The sequence below is a fragment of the Ranitomeya variabilis genome, chromosome 3, assembly GCF_051348905.1.
Source record: "Ranitomeya variabilis isolate aRanVar5 chromosome 3, aRanVar5.hap1, whole genome shotgun sequence".
Lineage (NCBI taxonomy): Eukaryota > Metazoa > Chordata > Amphibia > Anura > Dendrobatidae > Ranitomeya > Ranitomeya variabilis.
Window position 1 is genome coordinate 197,489,832 of NC_135234.1, and position 19,454 is coordinate 197,509,285.

Here is a 19,454-nt window from a genome sequence, read left to right on the forward strand (position 1 = left end):
CGGAAAAAGTTCGCCAATCTCAAATCTGGCACGAACCTTGCACAATCAGATTCATGTTTGGACTCCAGGACATTTTCTGGAAATTCTACAAAATTCGGTAAATGTTTGAGTTTACACTAATGCTTTTGTTAGGATTTTGTCTAGGATAGTGGTACTGTATGATAAGCGAGGGTAAAGGGGGGTGTGTTTGATGAGGGGAGGGGGTAGGGAGAGGTCAGAAGAGCGGCTGACTGTTTTTCTTTTCTTTGTTATTAACTTACTGTGTGGAGATTCCAGCAGCCAATCAGGGCACAGAAACCATCCACAACGTCCAAACAAGGGCTTGTGTCATTGGCTGCTGAAGTCACATGTCCCTCCTTATAAAAAGCGGACATGTGGCTTTGGCGCCATTTTGTGTGTGTAACATCATAGTGAGGCTGCTGCAAGTAGTCAGATAGTTAGCTAGGTGGTTTATTCTCAGCTAGTTCAGATGCATAGGATCCTGCGTCAAATCGACCTTCCAGCATCTAAATCTGGAGTGCTAAATCTGAGGTGCAGCCACAAGTCGCCACCTCAGCATATAAATCCATAGTGTTGCTGATTATGTGCTACAGCAACCAGTTGTCACTTCAGCATATTGTGCCAATTCTGTGGTCCAGCCACACTATCTCAGCAAATAAATACTGATTATTAATTTAGTGGCAGGTGACCGACAGGTCCGGACCTAGGGTTGTGAAACAGCTGGTTAAAATAGGGGAAGGGTTCATCCAACATGAGTGGAAAAAAGTGAGGTCGTGGTGGTAGGTGCAAAAGGCGTGTTGTTCGAGGTGTACGTGGGGTAGGTGGTAATGTTACTGAAAGCTCTACAGAACAAACAACGGCTCGTCCTATCCAAAGACAACTGACAACTTCTGTTACTGGATGGGCTATTCGACTCCCTTTCTTTGGCAGCCACACAGCAGTATGCCTTGTAGATGAGGGCCAGAAAGAGAATGCGCTCCAGTGGATGGCAAGCCCTGCATCAAGTGGCCTTTGCTCCTCTTCCTCTAACTTAACATCACACACAGTACAGTCCTCAAAAGGTGGCACTCCAATTACCCGTGTTTCTCCGTGTCACAATTCTCCAACTGCCCAACTGACTGTGAGGAACCTCAGATGGGCCATTCGGCAGACCTGTTCACACATTCTATTCCATGGGCATCAGAGGCCTGCCCCAAAGATTCACAGACTCAAGAGGAAAGAATATGCACCAATGCCCAAAAAAATTTTCAGTCGGTTTTCGGGGCAGGATGAAGTAGGGTCCGAGCAGAATCCAGCCCCTCGTCACCAGACGTTAACCACACAATTTGACTACTACATGCATGAACCAGCACATGCGCGATCAACATGAGTTAGTCTGGGAATCTCACTGCGCTAAAATGCGGCCTAGCGGGCCTCGCCAACCACTGGCTGCCATAGCTGCTTCTTTCTTCATCATTGTGGCACGAGTCCTCACAGGTCTCCAGCTGAAGAACCCCCAATTGTTTACCATCTACAGTCAGGGTGAGCGAGAGCCCGTCAGTTGCTAGGGAAGTGGACATGAATGCTGTTTTTGACCTATCTCCGACACCAAACACCACATCTTTCTCAATCTACCATCTCTGCCTGCACCTCACTCACATTTCAGCAGTTTATTGTGCTCACCCTACTCCACCATGTCTCCGCACAGCAGCCAGCCCCCGGTCCCACAGTTGTGGTCACGTAAAAGAACGTTTCCTCTTACACAAGGCAAAGCTAAGAGCTTGAACTCCATCTCCAATCAGTTGGCCACAGAAATGCCACCTTTTCCAATTGGTGGGTACAGATGGTTTCCGAAAGCTTATGGCCGTCAAAGTCCCCCAGTCAACATTACTTCTCTTAGAAAGCGGTGCCTATGTTACACCAGTATGTCGCAGACATCACACGTTCCTTAAAAAAATTTTAATGTCTTGACAGGGTGCATTTCACCACTGACATCATAACGGGCAAGCAGGACCAGGGGCGCTACATCTTGCTGACTGGGCACTGGGTGACTGGTAGCTGCAGGGGCAGGCAAGGAAGGGGATGCTCCACAAGTCTTGAAATCCTCAAAACTTGCGGGACAAACCTCTGTATCCAACACTTCCGCCACTGATTCTGCTTTCTCCACCTCCTCCTCTAAGGCCACCACCTGCGCCCTCAACCTCTCCCTTAATGAGACATGCACTCCAACAGTGCAGAAAGAATCCCCCCCTACCTCCGTACTGCACTTCCAGGCCTCTCAGCAATTCACGTTTCCGGAATGGGCACAGATGAAGGACCTCAGCACCCTTTTGCAGTTTTGAAATAGCTACTAAGATGGTTAGCGCTGACGATGCCATTATGAATATTACTATTCCGGCCATCTACATGCTGGAGAACACTTTGAATAGTCTACAGGAGTAGGTGCTGGTCCCAGAGGAAGAGGAAAATGGGGAAGGGATAACTATCTCTAAGTTGTGGTCTGCCGTTGCACAGGTAGGTGCCACAAGAGGATGGATTACAGCGATCAAGGGGAGTTCATGGTGCCAGATAATCTGTTAGTGAAGGTGCAGGGGCTGAGAAATAAATGGAGGAGGAAGAGGTGATGGGAACGCCACAGTGAGGCGATGAATAGGATAAGAATCCCCTGTCTAATGTCCGTGGTTTGCGGGAAGGGACAGAGGAAGCAAGCTTGAGTGTTACCCCACCACAAACACACCATGAACTTGTACCTCATAGAAGCACCCGACACATGAGTGCCTTCTTGCAGCACTATCTACAACATGATGCCCATATTGTTAGGATTAGAAATAGTGCAGACTACCGGGTGGCCACTCTGCTAGATCCACAGTACAAGAGTAAATTTTGTCAGATGCTTCTGCCCCTGGAAAAGGACTCGCACATGCTGGAGTATTGCAACACGCTTGTAGACCATCTTAAGAGTGGCTTTCCCCAAACCAGCAGTGAGGCACACAATGTGCATCACAGGTAGAGACTTCCAACCACGGAAATGTCACGCTGTCAACACAAAAACATTAGCAGACGTGTAAGCCACAAAAGCAATTTCAGCAGTTTCACACATTTTTTAGACCATCCCGTTAACTAGAACAGAGTACAAGTCTGACACATAGTGAACGACTTCAGAGTCTAGTACAGGAATATCTCAACCTCATTATTGATGCTATCAGGAGGTTTTGACCCTTTAGCACTTTGGTCTTCAAAAATGGAAGTGGCCTGAGCTTGGAAGCCACGCCTTGGAGGTTTTGTCATGCCCGGCAGCCAACGTTCTCTCAGAATGTGTCTTTAGTGCTGCTGGTGGTATATTGACGGATAAACGCATCCGGCTTTCCCCTGAAAATCTAGACCTGCCTAACTCTCATCAAGATGAACAAGTCCATGGATCTTCAATGACTCTTGGCACCCCAGTTGCAGACTGGGCGATTGTGTAGTTTTCAAGTGTGCTGCATTGATCTTGCGTTATTGCAGTCTGACATCTTTGTCGTTGCTTCTGCGGCTGCTGTTGCTACTGCTGCTGATGTTACTAACAAGTGCATTGGTGGTGCAGCAGTCAGAAGGTGTGTAGACCGCTTTTACTTTTACAATTTGGCTTTTTTTTTTTTTTTTTTTTAAAGCACCCAATATTCCTCCTCCTTTTGCTTTCTCCTGAGTCACAAGCTGCCAATTTTTTTTGGTAAACGGAGACTCTTTTTCAGGTCTCCTTGTTGTGTGTTGCATGTAGAGGCATGGGTCTCAGAGCAACATTACACTATTTCTACTTTGGGGAAATTGTCGCCACTTTAGTGGTGTGCCAATTTTTTTTTTTTTTTAAATGTGGAGACTCCAAGTTGGGTCTCCATCTGGTTGGTTTCCCTGTAGTTGAAGGGGTCTGAGAGCACCAGGCCTACACCTGTCACTCATCAACCTCTTAGGCTGGTTTCACATTTGCGGATGGAGGTGCTGCGGAGGGCTGCGTATGTTCTCTGTGAAGCTCCGCCCACCGCCGCACCTTCTCCGGTCAGCTCCGCCTATGTCGGCATGCGGACCTCTCTATCATTAGGTACGCAGGCCATGCAGATGTATGCGGATGCCTCCACAAGCCTCGTTTTGACGGTGCGGTAACCTGCGCTGAGTGCAACGAGTTGCATTTTGGTGCGGTCGATATCGGCATGTCTGCGTACCTAATGGTAAAGATAGTGTACGCATGCCACAGTAGGCGGAGCTTCACGGAGGAGGCGCGGCGGTGGGCGGAGCTTCACGGAGGACGTACGCAGCACCTCCATCTGCAAATGTGAAACCTAACTAATTTTTAAGCTAGAAATGCTGGGTCAGGCCCAGTCCCATCCATCCATGCTGCGCCATTAAAATTTCTACTGTGGGTCAATTGATGCCACTTTTCCTGGTGTCTGCCCCTAATTTGAGCTGTTTTGGCAGATTTTGGGACCCCCTCTCAGTGTAGTCTATGCGTTTTGTTCCCATTGGGGGTTTGGAAAAGTTCGGTGAACATCAGAAAGTCCACCAATAAACGCTGAACATTAAAAGGTTTGCACATCTCTACCATTTATGACATCTGATGTAATAAATGCTTTTTGATACATTTCCATCGACGTTCTGTGGTTCTGTTGGAATTTTTGGGGGGCAGAAGGACCGAGGCTAGATACTGCGAGCACTACCTTTTTTGTAACGTATTATCTGGATCAACGGAATAACAGCGGTGCTCTTCTCTTTTTTTGCGTTTTCCATGTTGTTTTAAACAGGCAACAACATACAAAAAAGAAAATGATCCAAAAATAGCTCAGAGAAGGTTTCTCAGTCTGAGACATGTAATGACAGACAGCCATGCTATTCTTAATGATCTCACAGCAGAGCCATGTGTGATTACAGAGAGCCAGAAGCAGAGCAGAGTGTGATTACATACACCTTTTAGTGGTCATCTGATGGTAACCAGTGTGGGGAAGAGGGAGACAAAAGCGGATAGCACTGCGAGAGAAGACCTACAAAGATGTTTGTAATGAGACAAAGCTCAGCTCTGCTGCTTCTCCCTCTCTCACACTGACTGCAATGAGAATAAAGGAGTGGTCTGGCACCTAAAATTTATCTTCTTAATATCTATCCTGACACACTAACCAGTTCTGTCATTTTCTTCATTATTACACAATACCCTACACTGTTCCCTATCTATCTATTCTCAATGTGCCAGAGTCGGCGGAGACAGAAGCAGAGTGCGGATGCTGCATTCACATCAGCCACATCGTCCATCACCCAGGACATTTTCATTTAAGGAAGGGGCGATGGAAGAAACTAGTAACTTTAGCGCTGCTGACGTCCTGTTCTGGGGAGCAATGGATGCTGCGGGGAGTGCGTGCAGCCCCTGCCTCCTGTGACGTTAGCCTCAAACATTATGTGCCCACGTTTCAGAAATGCTGCAAAAATGTCAGCACCATTTCCGCAACTCCCTGCCGCGGGTAAAACGCATGCGGAATTCACATGCGTTTTCCCGCACAACACAAGCGTTTTGCAAGCGTTTTTAGCTTGCAGAATTGCTTGCGCTTGTACAAGCGATTTGAAGCATCGCTTGAAAAAGGGATTGACAGGTTGGTCACACTTGTCAAGCATAGTGCTTGACAAGTGTGACCAAATTTTTACTATTGATGCTGCTTATGCAGCATTAATAGTAAAAGATAGAATGATTAAAAAAAAATAAAAAAAATAAAATAAAATATGGTTATTCTCACCTTCCGACGGCCCCCGATCTCCTCAGCGGCGCTTCCGGTACGTTCCCAGGGATGCTTTGACCGAAGGACCTTTGTGACGTCACGGTCGCGTGACTGCGACGTCATCTCAGGTGATTCGTGCAATGCATCCCCGGGAAAGGAAGCCGCCGCGTGCACCGCTGAGAGGCGGGAGCACTCCGGGGGCCATCAGAAGGTAAGTATATCCCTATTTTTTATTTAATTTTTTTTTTACAGGAATATTGTTCCCAGGGCCTGGAGGAGAGTCTCCTCTCCTCCAAACCCTGGGTACCATCCGCACATGAAGCGCTCACTTTACGCATGGTGGGCATAGCCCATGCGTAAAGTGAGTGTTTCAATGCAATCCTATCTCCGCGATTCCGCAGAAATAATGAACATGCTGCAGATTTTACAGCTATGCGGTTCTGCAGTGGGATAATCCGCAGCTTGGGCACAGCAACTGCGGAATCCCATAGGATTACATGGGAATACGTTTTGAAGCGTTTCCGCTGCGGCAAAAACGCATAAAAAAAACGCAACGTGGGCACACGGCCTGAGGCCATGTGCACACGTTCAGGATTTTTCGCTATAAAAACGCGAAAAAACGCTTACATATGGCTCCTATTATTTACAGTGTATTCCGCATTTTTTGTGCAAATGTTGCATTTTTTCCGCGCAAAAATCGCATCGCGGAAAAAAAAGCACCATGTTCATTAAAAATGCGGAATTGCGGGGATTCCGCACACCTAGGAGTGCATTGATCTGCTTACTTCCCGCACGGGGCTATGCACACCATGCGGGAAGTAAGCAGATTATGTGCGGTTGGTACCCAGGGTGGAGGAGAGGAGACTCTCCTCCACGGACTGGGCATCATATAATTGGTAAAAAAAAAAAGAATTAAAATAAAAAATAGTGATATACTCACCCTCTGATGGCCCCCGGAGTGTTCCCGCGTCTCCGGTGCATGCTCTCTCTTCCGTTCCTATAGATGCCGGTGTGGTTCAGGACCTGTGATGACGTCGCTGTCTTGTGATTGGTCGCGTGACCGCTCATGTGACTCATGCGACCAATCACAAGCCGCGACGTCATCGAAGGTCCTGAACCACACCGGCATCTATAGGAACGGACGCCGCTGAGGAGATTGGCTGTCTGCAGAGGGTGAGTATAACCATTTTTTTTAAACATTCTATCTTTTACTATAGATGCTGCATAAGCAGCATCTATAGTAAAAAGTTGGTCACTCTTGTCAAACAGTATGTTTGACAAGTGTGACCAACTTGTCAGTCAGTTTTCCAAGCGATGCTACAGATCGCTTGGAAAACTTTAGCATTCTGCAAGCTAATTACGCTTGCAGAATGCTAAAAAAAAGGCGAAAGAAACGGAAAAAAAAAAACGGAAAAAAAAATGCGGATTTCTTGCGGAAAATTTCCGGTTTTCTTCAGGAAATTTCTGCAAGAAATCCGGACGTGTGCACATACCCTGAGACTTCTCTTAAATGAAACATCATAGGAAGTACAGGAAATTTTTTTTTTACATATTAGCTAGATATGGAGAAGTGTAGGGCATAGTGCAATTAAGCAAATTACAAAAGTGATTAGTGTGCAAGGCTAGTTAGAAAATACATTTTAGGTGCCGGACGACCCCTTTAAAGTTCAGAGGTGTTACTAATCTACTGTATGTTGCACTCCTGGCACTTTGTAATCACACTCAGCTATGCTCCTGGCACTTTGTAGTTACATGCATCTCACTGAAAAACCTGTTCTAAGCTATTGTGAGGGTGTGTTCTTTTCCCTTCAGTATGCAAATGGAAGTAGTTAACATACCCCATCTCTCGAAAAATCCCCTTGGACTTGACAAAAATGATAACCTAAATTTTACAAGCCCATATATCTCCACGAAAGAGATGAGACATTAAAAAATTTTAAAAGTTCGCAATGCACCCACTATTTTGTGATGTGACCAGTTTAACACGCTCAAGCTCCTCCAACACAATCACGAGCATTTACATGATTACGGAATTTACAGCCTGTGGAGCGGACGTAGGAGCCAAGCTCTAAGAGGAGGTCATCAATGTTACAAGTATTTGACAACCTCTTTTGGCTAAAGGAAGTTGCAGTTCATCACTTCCTAGAGAATATAATCTATGGAATATTTCCTTATAATAGCTCCCAATTTTTACTACCATGAAAACACTAAAACCCTGAGATAATGTGAACTGTGTGTGTTTAAAGGGCCACTGTCACCCCCCTCCAGCCGTTAGAAACTAAAAGAGCCACCTTGTGCAGCAGTGATGCTGCATTCTGACAAGGTGGCTCTTTTAGTTATTGATGCAGTTAAAGCCAAAATAAAGCGTTTTATAATTTCGCCAAAAAACCTGTATTTAGCCAGGCAGGCAGGTCTTAACCCCCCTGCTGCAAACGCCACACTGCCGTCATTCAAATCTTCTTCGGCGCTGGGCGCCGCCCCCTCCGCGCTGATTTCCAATGAAATCCGGCGCCTGCGCTGTTTAGTACTGGCTGGGGCAGGCGCAGTGAGCTCTGGCCGTCTGACCTCCGATGCAGTCTTGCAGACTGCGCCTGTGCGGCCACCCTGCTTGTGAATCCCAGACCCGCAGTGTGTTATGCATTATGCAGAGTGCGGGGCTGGGATTGACAAGCAGGGCGGCCGCACAGGCGCAGTCTCCAAGACTGCATCGGAGGTCAGACGGCCAGAGCTCACTGCGCCTGCCCCAGCCAGTACTAAACAGCGCAGGCGCCGGATTTCATTGGAAAACGGCACGGAGGGGGCGGCGCCTGGCACCGAAGATTTGAATGACGGCAGTGTGGCGTTTGCAGCAGGGGGGTTAAGACCTGCCTCCCTGGCTAAAGACAGGTATTTTGGCGAAGTTATAAAACGCTTTATTTTGGCTTTAACTGCACCAATAACTAAAAGCGCCACCTTGTCAGAATGCAGCATTACTGCTGTACAAGGTGGCTCTTTTAGTTTCTAACGGCTGGAGGGGGTGACAGTGTCCCTTTAATATTGCTGACTACAGGGATTTGATAATATAAGAAATAAATAATAAAAAAAAAATCACACATTTTACTTATAAGTGCTTAAATGTAAATAAAGTCACTGATATCCATAAAGTATACATGCTACATGCTATTACATATTAATTATGAATAAAAATACAGACAGCACCAGGGTCACGTCCTTCTTGATAGCAACTTTAAAAGTAGATATCGAAATCTTAAAGGAAACCTGTTAGCAGGATTGTGCCGAGTAACCTACAGCGCCAGGTTGGTGTCATTATACTGATACATGATACCGATGGTGATGAAATCCATCCTGTGGTTCTTGCTTAACCTTTATGCATAGTTTTCAGTTAATGATGTGCTCGTGTTTCGGGGCGGGGGGGGTCTTCATGTGATGCTCTGCTTACATATTCATCTGTATGGCTTATGAAAGGTCACTGATCCCTCCATGTCCTGCCTCCTATTTTACATACTAAATATGTTTAAAAAAAAAAAAAAATCACAATCAGCAGGCGGGCACCAGCACTGTAGCATGATCAAATCTATAATATCCATTTACTTATTTTATTTGGTGATATAAATTTATTCAGAAAAAAAACCCTCGAGGGGCCGCGCCTGCATCGATCTGCGATCCAATTGATGCTACTGCACAGGCGTCATATTGGTGGAGACCAATTTTTTTCCTCTAGCAAAATGGCACCCGCAGTACCTGAGCAGTAGCATCTATCGGATGGCTGATGGCTCCTACTGCGCAGGCACAGCCGGTGCCATTTTGAGATAGATTTTATTTTTCTGAATAAATTTATAATCACCAAATAAAATAATTAAATGGATAATATAGATGTGATCATGCTACAGTGCAGGCGACGCGGCTTGCTGAATGTGAATTTTGTTTTTTAAAACATTATATTCATTATGTAAAAATAGGTGCAGGTGACTGAGGGATCAGTGACCTGTCAGAATCGATACTGGTGAATACCTAATCAGAGAACCACATGAAGACCCCCACAGGCCGTCCCGGAGCGCGAGCATATCATTAACTCACACCTGAAAATAAAGAATAAGGCTACTTTCACACATCAGGTTTTTTGCATCAGGAACAATCCAGCGAATGTTGGAAAAAACGGAGCCGGCGCAGATTGTGAAAAACTGATGAGACAGATCTGTTTTTTCGACGGATCCGACTAGCATATCCAGATAATTGGATAAAAAAAATTTGGAGCATGCTCAGTTTAAAAAGCCGTAATCCGTCATTTTCCAGATCCGGCACCTTCCGGCTCCCATTATAGCAAACAGCCGGAAGCGCCGGATCCAGTGCTTCCGGCTTTTTCGCTGGAGACAAAAAACATTGCTATGGACGTTTTTTCCAGAAACAGGAAATGGCAGATTTGCTGGATCTGGCGAAAACCGGACGAAAAGCAATGTCATCCGGAGCAATCCGGCACTAATACAAGTATATGGGGAAAAAAACGGATCCGGCGGCAACATTTGTCAGATCCGTTTTTTTTTTAATTTAGCCGGATTGAGCCTGACAGCGAAAACCTGATGAGTGAAAGTAGCCTAAACAAGATGGATTTCACCAAAGTATCCTTTTAATCAGTATAACAGCACCAACCTGACACAGTGTGTAGGTTACTGTGCACAATCCTGCTGATGGGTTCCCTTTAATACATACTATGAATGGGTGAGAAACATTTGCCTGGCAATCTGTAGACCTCAAAACATGAAATCTACATGACTTGTAACTTTTTTTTGTTTGTTTGTTTTAACCAGCAGGTAAATTACAATGTCTCTGTATGGAAACACTTATATGGCCACGTTCACACGTTGCGGCTTGCTCTGCGGGTTAATCCCGCAGTGGAATTGATAAATCTGCAGGGCAAAACCGCTGCGGTTATCCCTGCAGATTTATCGCGGTTTGTATCGCGGTTTCCGCTGCGGGATTACTCCTGTACTATTGATGCTGCATATGCAGCAATATGCAGCATCAATAGTAATGTAAAAAATAATAAAAATTGGCTATACTCACCCTCTGATGTCGCGATCTCCCCGGCGCTGCACGCGGCTGTGCTGACAAGGACCTTCGTGACGTCACGGTCATGTGACCGAGGCGTCATCACGGTCATGTGACCGCGACGTCACCACAGGTCCTGCAAGCACAGCAACTGAGACCGGATGCCGCGGGCAACGCTGAGAGGCGAGTATAGCTTCATGTTTTATTTTAATTCTTTTTTTTACACCAAAATATGGTTCCCAGGGCCTGGAGGAGAGTCTCCTCTCCTCCACCCCGGGTACCATCTGCACATTATCCGCTTAACTTCCCGCAACGTGGGCACAGCCCCATGCGGGAAGTGAGCGGATCAATGCATTTCTATGGGTGCAGAACCGCTGCGATTCTGCACCAAGAAATGACATGCTCCTTTTTTTCCGCAGAAAAGCCGAACGGCTTTTCCCGCGGAAATCCGCAGCGTGGGCACAGCGGGTTTTGTTTTCCATAGGGTAACATTGTACTGTACCCTGCATGGAAAACTGCTGCGGATCCGCAGTGTCAAATCCGCTGCGGATCCGCGGCAAAACCCGCAAAGTGTGAACATAGCCTATGACTGATATTATAAGGTATATGAAAAAATAGGTGTACTTACTGATGCAGGAACAGGTTCTTGAAACTCAATGCTCAGCTCATGACAGTAGAGATACAGTAGCAGTCGCTCACATTTCTTTAAAAAAAAAAAAAAAGAATACGTATACACAATTGAAAAATTGTTCAGATTTTTACAATGCCATTACCTTCATAAGAACACATTCTACAGTCTACATTCTATAATTAGGTTATGGTAACACAAAACTATGGAGGATGTACAACATGCTGAAACCAGTGTGTAATATACACTATGTCAGGAGTCTACAATTTCACATTCCTGGCCGTCTACATAAGAGATGTGGAAGAGAAAGGAGGCAACGCATGCTCGCAATTACAAAAAATGGCATATTAGCAGTCATGTGATGGATGTAGAGGGATAAAGCACAATTCTAACACTTTGCATACTACACATTGTTAGGATTCAGCATGTTACCCTCCACAGCTTTATACATCACCAGTAACCAGTTGTAAAACATTTGAATTAATAAACCCCGACTGTAAACAGTCAAACAGTACTGCTAGTTCTAGTTCTAGGGTCTGGGTGTTTAAAATTACATTTTGTATTGCCAAAGTTAAAATTCTCAAAGTGTCTGGCAGTGGGGAGGACATCAACTACATACAGGGAGCGATTACAGAATCTGATACTAGTCTTTCTGAATGAACGCCTTTCCACACTAGTTTTGGGCAATTATTGTATTTTTGGGAGGCTTAGGAACTTGACAGGTTTCCGCTTAAATAACTAAAAAAAATATAATAAATATTGGTAAAAAATAAAAGCAACATGTAAAAACTGTGCTGAAAACTGGACACGTTTTCAACTTTGACTACATTTTCAAGTCATACCTTGTGCTGGGCTGTGAGCCTGCAGTGAGCACAGACCGGTAACTACGACCAAACCCCTACTCCAGACTCACACATAGCTTCAGAATAAAGTCTTGTCCAGAAGACTGCTGCAGGCCGATACTCAGAATAAAATAAAGCACCAGCACTTATGGGAGAGGAGTGTCTGCAGACACATGCACAGAAGCAGCAAGTGTGCTGAACAGAGTCCCGCTATCCCGAACAGCATGGAAGAGACAGGACTCTGAGGTTACATCAGGTATCAGTGCCAGAAACCCAGCGAACATGCAATGCATCTCAGGAAACCAGGGGAATCTCAGCCAAAGAGGTGTGATCAAAAAAGCAGTGCACCTTCCAGAAGGATTTGGGAAAGCAAAGTATTTACAAAAGAGCTTATCTATAGCAGTTAGTTCACATGAAAGGAACTATAAAGTAGTGGCCAACCCCTTTAATGTTTACAGCTTGTTGACCAGCCTCCACTGCTGTCTAGCAGCGATGGCTAAACATAAGCAGTGCTTAAAGGGAACCTGTCACTTCAACAAAACGCTATTAGTCTGCAGATATGGTGTTTATCTGCAGATGAATAGCGTTGTGAACCTGCCTGGAACTTAGATAACCACTACCAGGAGGAAATCAACTGTATTCCCCCCAGCAGCATTCCAATTACAGTCAAGGCAGTGGCACCGAATAGTCACTGCGTTGTGTATAGTGAGCGGCGGCTGTAACCGCGCACTGACTGACAGGAGTCCCTAATGCTGAGCTGCTGTCAGTCAGTGCTGCCATCACCCCCATGAACGCTCACTGAACGCTGATGGGGAGAATAAAGTTAGACCCACTCTGCTGGGAGGAAATTAAGTGCTGGCACCGAGAAGGTTCAGAACGCAATTAACCTGCAGATTAAATCCTTATCTGCAGGTTAATAGCATTCTTTCCAGGTGACAGGTTCCCTTTAACCCCTTCACCCCAAAGCCTGTTTTCACCTAAGTGACACGGCCAATTTTTACAATTCTGACCACTGTCACTTTATGAGGTCATAACTCTGAAACGCTTCAAGGGATCCTGGTGATTCTGAGATTGTTTTCTCGTGACATATTGTACTTTATGATAGTGGTAAAACTTCTTCGATATGACTTGCATTTATTTGTGAAAAAAACAGAAATTTGTCGAAAATTATGAAAATTTAGCAATTTTCAAATTTTTCGTTTTCATGCCCTTAAATTAGAGAGTTATATCACATAATATAGTTAATAAACAACATTTCCCACATGTCTGCTTTATATCAGCACAATTTTGGAAACATAATTTTTTTTGTTAGGGAGTTATAAGGGTTAAAAGTTGACCAGCGATTTCTCATTTTTGCAACAAAATTTGCAAAACCATTTTTTTTTACGGACCACCTCACACTTGAAGTGACTTTGAGGGGTCTATATGACAGAAAATGCCCAAAAGTGACACCATTCTAAAAACTGCACCCCTCAAGGTACTCAAAACCACATTCAAAAAGTTTATTAACCCTTCAGGTGCTTCACAGGAATTTTTGGAATGTTTAAAAAAAATTGAACATTTAACTTTTTTTTCACAAAATTTTTACTTCAGATCCAATTTGTTTTACTTTACCAAGGGTAACAGGAGAAATTGGACCAAAAAAGTCGTTGTACAATTTGTCCTGAGTACGCCGATACCCCACATGTTGGGGTAAACCATTGATTGGGCACATGGCAGAGCTCGGAAGGGAAGGAGCGCCATTTGACTTTTCAATGCAAAATTGTCTGGAACTGAGATCGGAACCCATGTCGTGTTTGGAGAGCCCTGACGTGCCTAAACAGTGGAAACCCCCACAAGTGACACCATTTTGGAAAGTAGACCCTCTATGGAACTAATCTAGATGTGTGGTGAGTACTTTGAACCTCCAAGTGCTTCACAGAAGTTTATAATGTAGAGCCGTAAAAAAAATGAATATTAATTTTCACAAAAAATTATTTTTTGCCCCCAATTTTTTATTTTCCCAAGGGTAGCAGGATAAATTGGACCCCAAAAGTTGTTGTGCAATTTGTCCTGAGTACGCTGATACTTCATATATGGGGATAAACCACTGTTTGGGCGCATGGCAGAGCTCGGAAGGGAAGGAGCGCCATTTGACTTTTCAATGCAAATTTGGCTGGAATTGAGATCGGAACCCATGTCGTGTTTGGAGAGCCCCTGACGTACCTAAACAGTGGAAACTCCCACAAGTGACACCATTTTGGAAAGAAGACCCCCTAAGGAACTTATCTAGATGTGTGGTGAGCACTTTTAACCCCCAATTGTTTCACTAAAGTTTAGAATGTAGCGCTGTGAAAATTAAAAAATCATTTTTTCTTTGCACAAAATATTTTAGCCCGCAATTTTTTTTTTCCCCAAGGGTAATAGGAGAAATTGGACCACAAAAGTTATTGTCCAATTTGTCCTGAGTACGCTGATACCCCATACATTGGGGGGAACCTCTGTTTGGGCGCACGGCAGAGCTCGGAAGGGAAGGAGCGCCGTTTGAAATGCAGACTTAAATGGATGGGTCTGCAGGTGTCATGTTGCATTTGCAGAGCCCCTGATGTACCTAAACAGTAGAAACCCCCCACAAGTGACCCCATATTGGAAACTAGACCCCCCACGGAACTTATCTAGATGTGTTGTGAGAACTTTGAACCCCCAAGTGTTTCACTACAGTTTATAACGCAGAGCCGCGAAAATAAAAAATATTTTTTTTCCACGAAAACTATATTTTAGCCCCCACGTTTTTATTTTCCCAAGGTAACAGGACAAATTGGACCCCAAAAGTTGTTGTCCAACTTGTCCTGAGAACGCTGATACCCCATATGTTGGGGGGAACCACTGTTTGGGCGCACAGGAGAACTAGGAAGGGAAGGAGCACTGTTTTAGTTTTTCAAAGCAGAATTGGCTGGAATTGAGATCGGACGCCATGTCGCGTTTGGAGAGCCCCTGATGTGCCTAAACAGTGAAAACTCCCCAATTCTAACTGAAACCCTAACCCCAACCCTAACCCCAGCCCTAACCCTAGTCCTAACCCTAGCGCTACTTTCACACTAGCGTTTTTTTGCATACGTCGCAATGCGTCGTTTTGGCTTAAAAACGCATCCTGCAAAGTCATCTGCAGGATGCGTTTTTTCCCCATAGACTAACATTAGCGACGTATTGACACACGTCGCAAGCGTCGTGCAACGGTTGCGTCGTGTTGTGGCGGACCGCCGGCAGCAAAAAACGTTACATGTAACTTTTTTTGTGCCAACGGTCCACCATTTCCGACCGCGCATGCGTGGCTGGAACTCCGCCCCCACCTCCCCGCACCTCACAATGGGGCAGCGGTTGCGTGGAAAAACAGCATCCGCTGCCCCCGTTGTGCGGCGCTTGCACAGCATGCGTCGGTATGTCAGGCCGACGCAGCGCGATGGCCCCGTACCGACGCTAGTGTGAAAGTAGCCTAACGGGAAAATGAAAATAAATATATATTTTTTAAATTTTATTATTTTTCCCTAACTAAGGGGGTGATGAAGGGGGCTTTGATTTACTTTTATAGCGTTTTTTGGGTGGATTTTTATGGTTGGCCGCCATCACACACTAAAAAACGCTTTTTATTGCAAAAAATAGTTTTTGCATCACCACATTTTGAGAGCTATAATTTTTCCATATTTTGGTCCACAGAGTCATGTGAGATCTTGTTTTTTGCGGGACGAGTTGACGTTTTTATTGGTACCATTTTCGGGTACATGACATTTTTTGATCGCTTTTTATTCCGATTTTTGGGAGGCGGAATGAACAAAAACCAGCAATTCCTGAAATTCTTTTAGGGGGGGCGTTTATACCGTTCCGCGTTTGGTAAAAAGGATAAAGCAGTTTTATTCTTCGGGTCAGTACGATTACAGCGATACCTCATTTATGTAATTTTTTTATGTTTTAGCGCTTTTACACAATAAAAACTATTTTATATAAAAAAATAATTGTTTTTGCATCGTTTTATTCCGAGGACTATAACTTTTTAATTTTTCTGCTGATGATGCTGTATGGCGGCTTTTTTTTTGCGGGACAAGATGACGTTTTCAGCGGTACCATGGTTATTTATATCCGTCTTTTTGATCGTGTGTTATTCCACTTTTTGTTTGGCGGTATGAGAATAAAGCGTTGTTTTTTGCCTCTTTTTTTTTTTTTTTTACGGTGATCACTGAAGGGGTTAACTAGTGATATAGTTTTATAGGTGGGGTCGTTACGGACGCGGCGATACTAAATATGTGTACTTTTATTGTGTGATTTTTTTTTTATTTAGATAAAGAAATGTATTTATAGGAATATTTTTTTTCTTCTTTATTTAGGAATTTTTTTTTTTTTTTTACACGTGGAATTTTTTTTTTTTTTTTTTTTACTTTGTCCCGGGGGGGGGGGGGGGGGGACATCACAGATCGGTGATCTGACAGTGTGCACAGCACTCTGTCAGATCACCGATGTGACAGGCACATTGCAGAGGCTTGCCAGCGCCTGCTATGAGGAATTCTCAGCAGACGCCGGCAAGCAGGGTCATCTCATGACCCGGAAGGAGTCCCGCGGCCATCTTGGATCCGGGGACTCCTTCCAGGTCACCGGAGCAGCGCGATCTCATCGCGTTGCTCCGGTGGGAGAGCGCAGGGAGCCCCCGTCCCTGCGCGATCCCCCTCTATGCCGCTGTCACTATTGACAGCGGCATCAGAGGGGTTAAATGCCCGCGATCGGCGACAGCTGTCATATACAGCTGACACCCGCACCCGATCACCGCGGCGCTCAGCGCGAGACCGCGGTGATCGATGCGCCGTACTAGTACTGCGGCTGGCACAAATGCAGTGCCGGCAGCGCCGTACTAGTACGGCGCATGGCACGAAGGGGTTAAAAGATCTTTTCTATTGAGCTTGTAAACACTGGACTGAAGCTAGCCAGGAGTGCTAAATTCATTGGCACTGCGCAGGTGCTGCACATTGCAGCATCAGTAGCCACCAGTTCAGGCCCTCAGTGCGGTCATGCCACTAGCCTGATTTGTCAATCAAGCAGGAATGCCCGCCCCACTAGAAAGCAGGAAGTGGCTGGGCAGTGGTGCACTAGAAAGCAGGAAGTGGCTGGGCAGTGGTGCACTAGAAAGCAGGAAGTGGCTGGGCAGTGGTGCACTAGAAAGCAGGAAGTGGCTGGGCAGTGTGCGCTCCTTAAAAAGCATGCTGAGAACAACTCTATTGAAAATTAGCATGTATGGGGCATCTGTATTTTTCTTTTTAAAGCTTTGCTTAAAATGGTGATATCACACACAGCAGACAGATGTTCAATGGGATACAAAGACACTGCACTCATTCACATTTCTGAAGGCTGTAGTTGTGCCACTAGGTGAGGTCCCTCCTCTGGTGCGCCGCAGATTCCAAAGCTCCCTAGACAACAATATAGAAAGCTACAGACGTGTGCATCGAGGTTTCCATTCAAAATCCACCTTGATGCAGGGGCTGATGGCAACCTCATTAGAAGGCATACCTTGTAGTTCTGCAATACATCTTTTGTGGAAAAACCACCTTAATATTGGAAAAAGAAAGGAGTGGAAAATTTGATCTAACTGGTACTAATGCTCTCAGTACTGGTGTGAATATGTTTTTCATGTAGTATATAGAAATCTTTCTCAGGAGAACAGTTACACTGCACCAACATTACAAATGGATGCCACAAAACACTTACCATTTGGTCCACAGGATTCAAGCCTTGCACGGTCTTCCCTTTCTTACTGTGTTGAGAATTATCACAATCGTACTCTAGTTCTGGTTTATTCAGGTCTCTGCAGAATGTGCAGATCCATTCACCACTAACGAGAACAGGAGAGAAAAAATAAAATGACACTGAAGTCAATGAGATGGTCTTTACTGAGAATATGCATAAGAGCTTCTAACAACACCCAGCTATACATCTACACATCGTTCTACGTTCAGTTACAACTAGAAGTACAAACGGGATTTTCTCCATATGCCGGGTATACAAGAGTAAATTCCACAGTCAGTGTACGGACCACAATGCACAAACTGACCGTGGGTCTCCTGACCCGAATTTACAGCAACATATTTGTCTATCAGACTAAGTACAGGTTGCAAGTCAGTCCAGGCACTGTGGTCCATATTTGGCTCGTGAAATAAGCCCATTCAGACCCGGCCTTTAAGGGAGATTAAAGTACAAATTTCAAAATGGTTATGGCCACCAAAAAATAGAATAGCACCGGTGCGTGATACCAGCTGTGCATGCGTCCCTGCAGGTATGTGCGGAAATGGCATCACTGGCTCCAAGTCGGCGTAAACAGCGCTAAACAACACTCTTACTTCAAAAATGCTGATCTTCTGAAAAGGAACACCTTCAAAAGCCATTTTTAATAAAGAAATCAGTAACTAAGAATTATTGAAATTACCTTGGAAAACTAAGGAGGGTTGGTACATGACATGTGAGGTGAAAAACCTTTGGGCACTTTTCACAACACAAGAGGTCTCCTCCATTTTGGCATACTGCACACCAGTCTTCATTTGGGTCTTCATCTTTATTCGTCCCATCTCCTCCACCTCCCCCTCTTGGCGACCGATGTATAGAACTGCGGACAGGGGATTTTCCATTTACAAGGGTACCATGGGAAGACTGCTCACAACTTCTGTTTGTGCTGTTTGGCTCGGTCTTCACATGATTTTCCATATTAGCCAAGGCCTCTAAATCACTTTCAAGGTGCAGTGTGGTGGTGAGTGGTGGGGTTAGGCTGCTCTCTGGACTGCTTAGCTAGAAAAGAAAAAGTACAAGAAATTCGTTGAGAATAACAAACTAAAACTTCTGAAAAATATTGCCCTCTAGTATACATATTGACTAATAGCACATCTTTCCCATAAAAAGGACTATGCACCCTAATAGGGTAATAGGCTAAGTAAAACCCCAGCCTAAAAACTGTAGGATACCTGAAGTTTATTAATAATATTAATAATAATAATAATAATAGGATACCCTAAGATTAATAAAAGAAAGCCAAGCCCCTTTTAATAATACAGTATATATGAGAAAATTAAAGGAACCTGTCGCTAAATTCATGCTGCCAAAACACAAGGAGCATGAATCAGAGCCTGGCTGCATGACCGCAGCCAGGTATGTTCTCCTCTAAAATGCAGTAATGTTTCAGAGAACACGTTGTTTGAAAATCCATCTGAAGACTATAGG

At 44.7% G+C, this 19,454-nt stretch overlaps 1 protein-coding gene across 4 annotated transcripts in view; it reads right to left on the minus strand.

Moving 5' to 3' along the window:
- TRIM33 (tripartite motif containing 33) overlaps positions 1 to 19,454 on the minus strand; it is a 218,282-nt gene that overhangs the window by 12,486 nt on the left and 186,342 nt on the right. For all 4 annotated transcript variants that reach the window (XM_077294962.1, XM_077294965.1, XM_077294964.1 and 1 more), the window contains exons 15-17: positions 18,670 to 19,025; positions 17,955 to 18,078; positions 11,386 to 11,460 (exon numbers count right to left, since the gene is read on the minus strand). In XM_077294962.1, the coding sequence (XP_077151077.1) occupies positions 11,386 to 11,460; positions 17,955 to 18,078; positions 18,670 to 19,025 (555 nt within the window). The remainder of the gene's footprint in view (positions 1 to 11,385; positions 11,461 to 17,954; positions 18,079 to 18,669; positions 19,026 to 19,454) is intronic.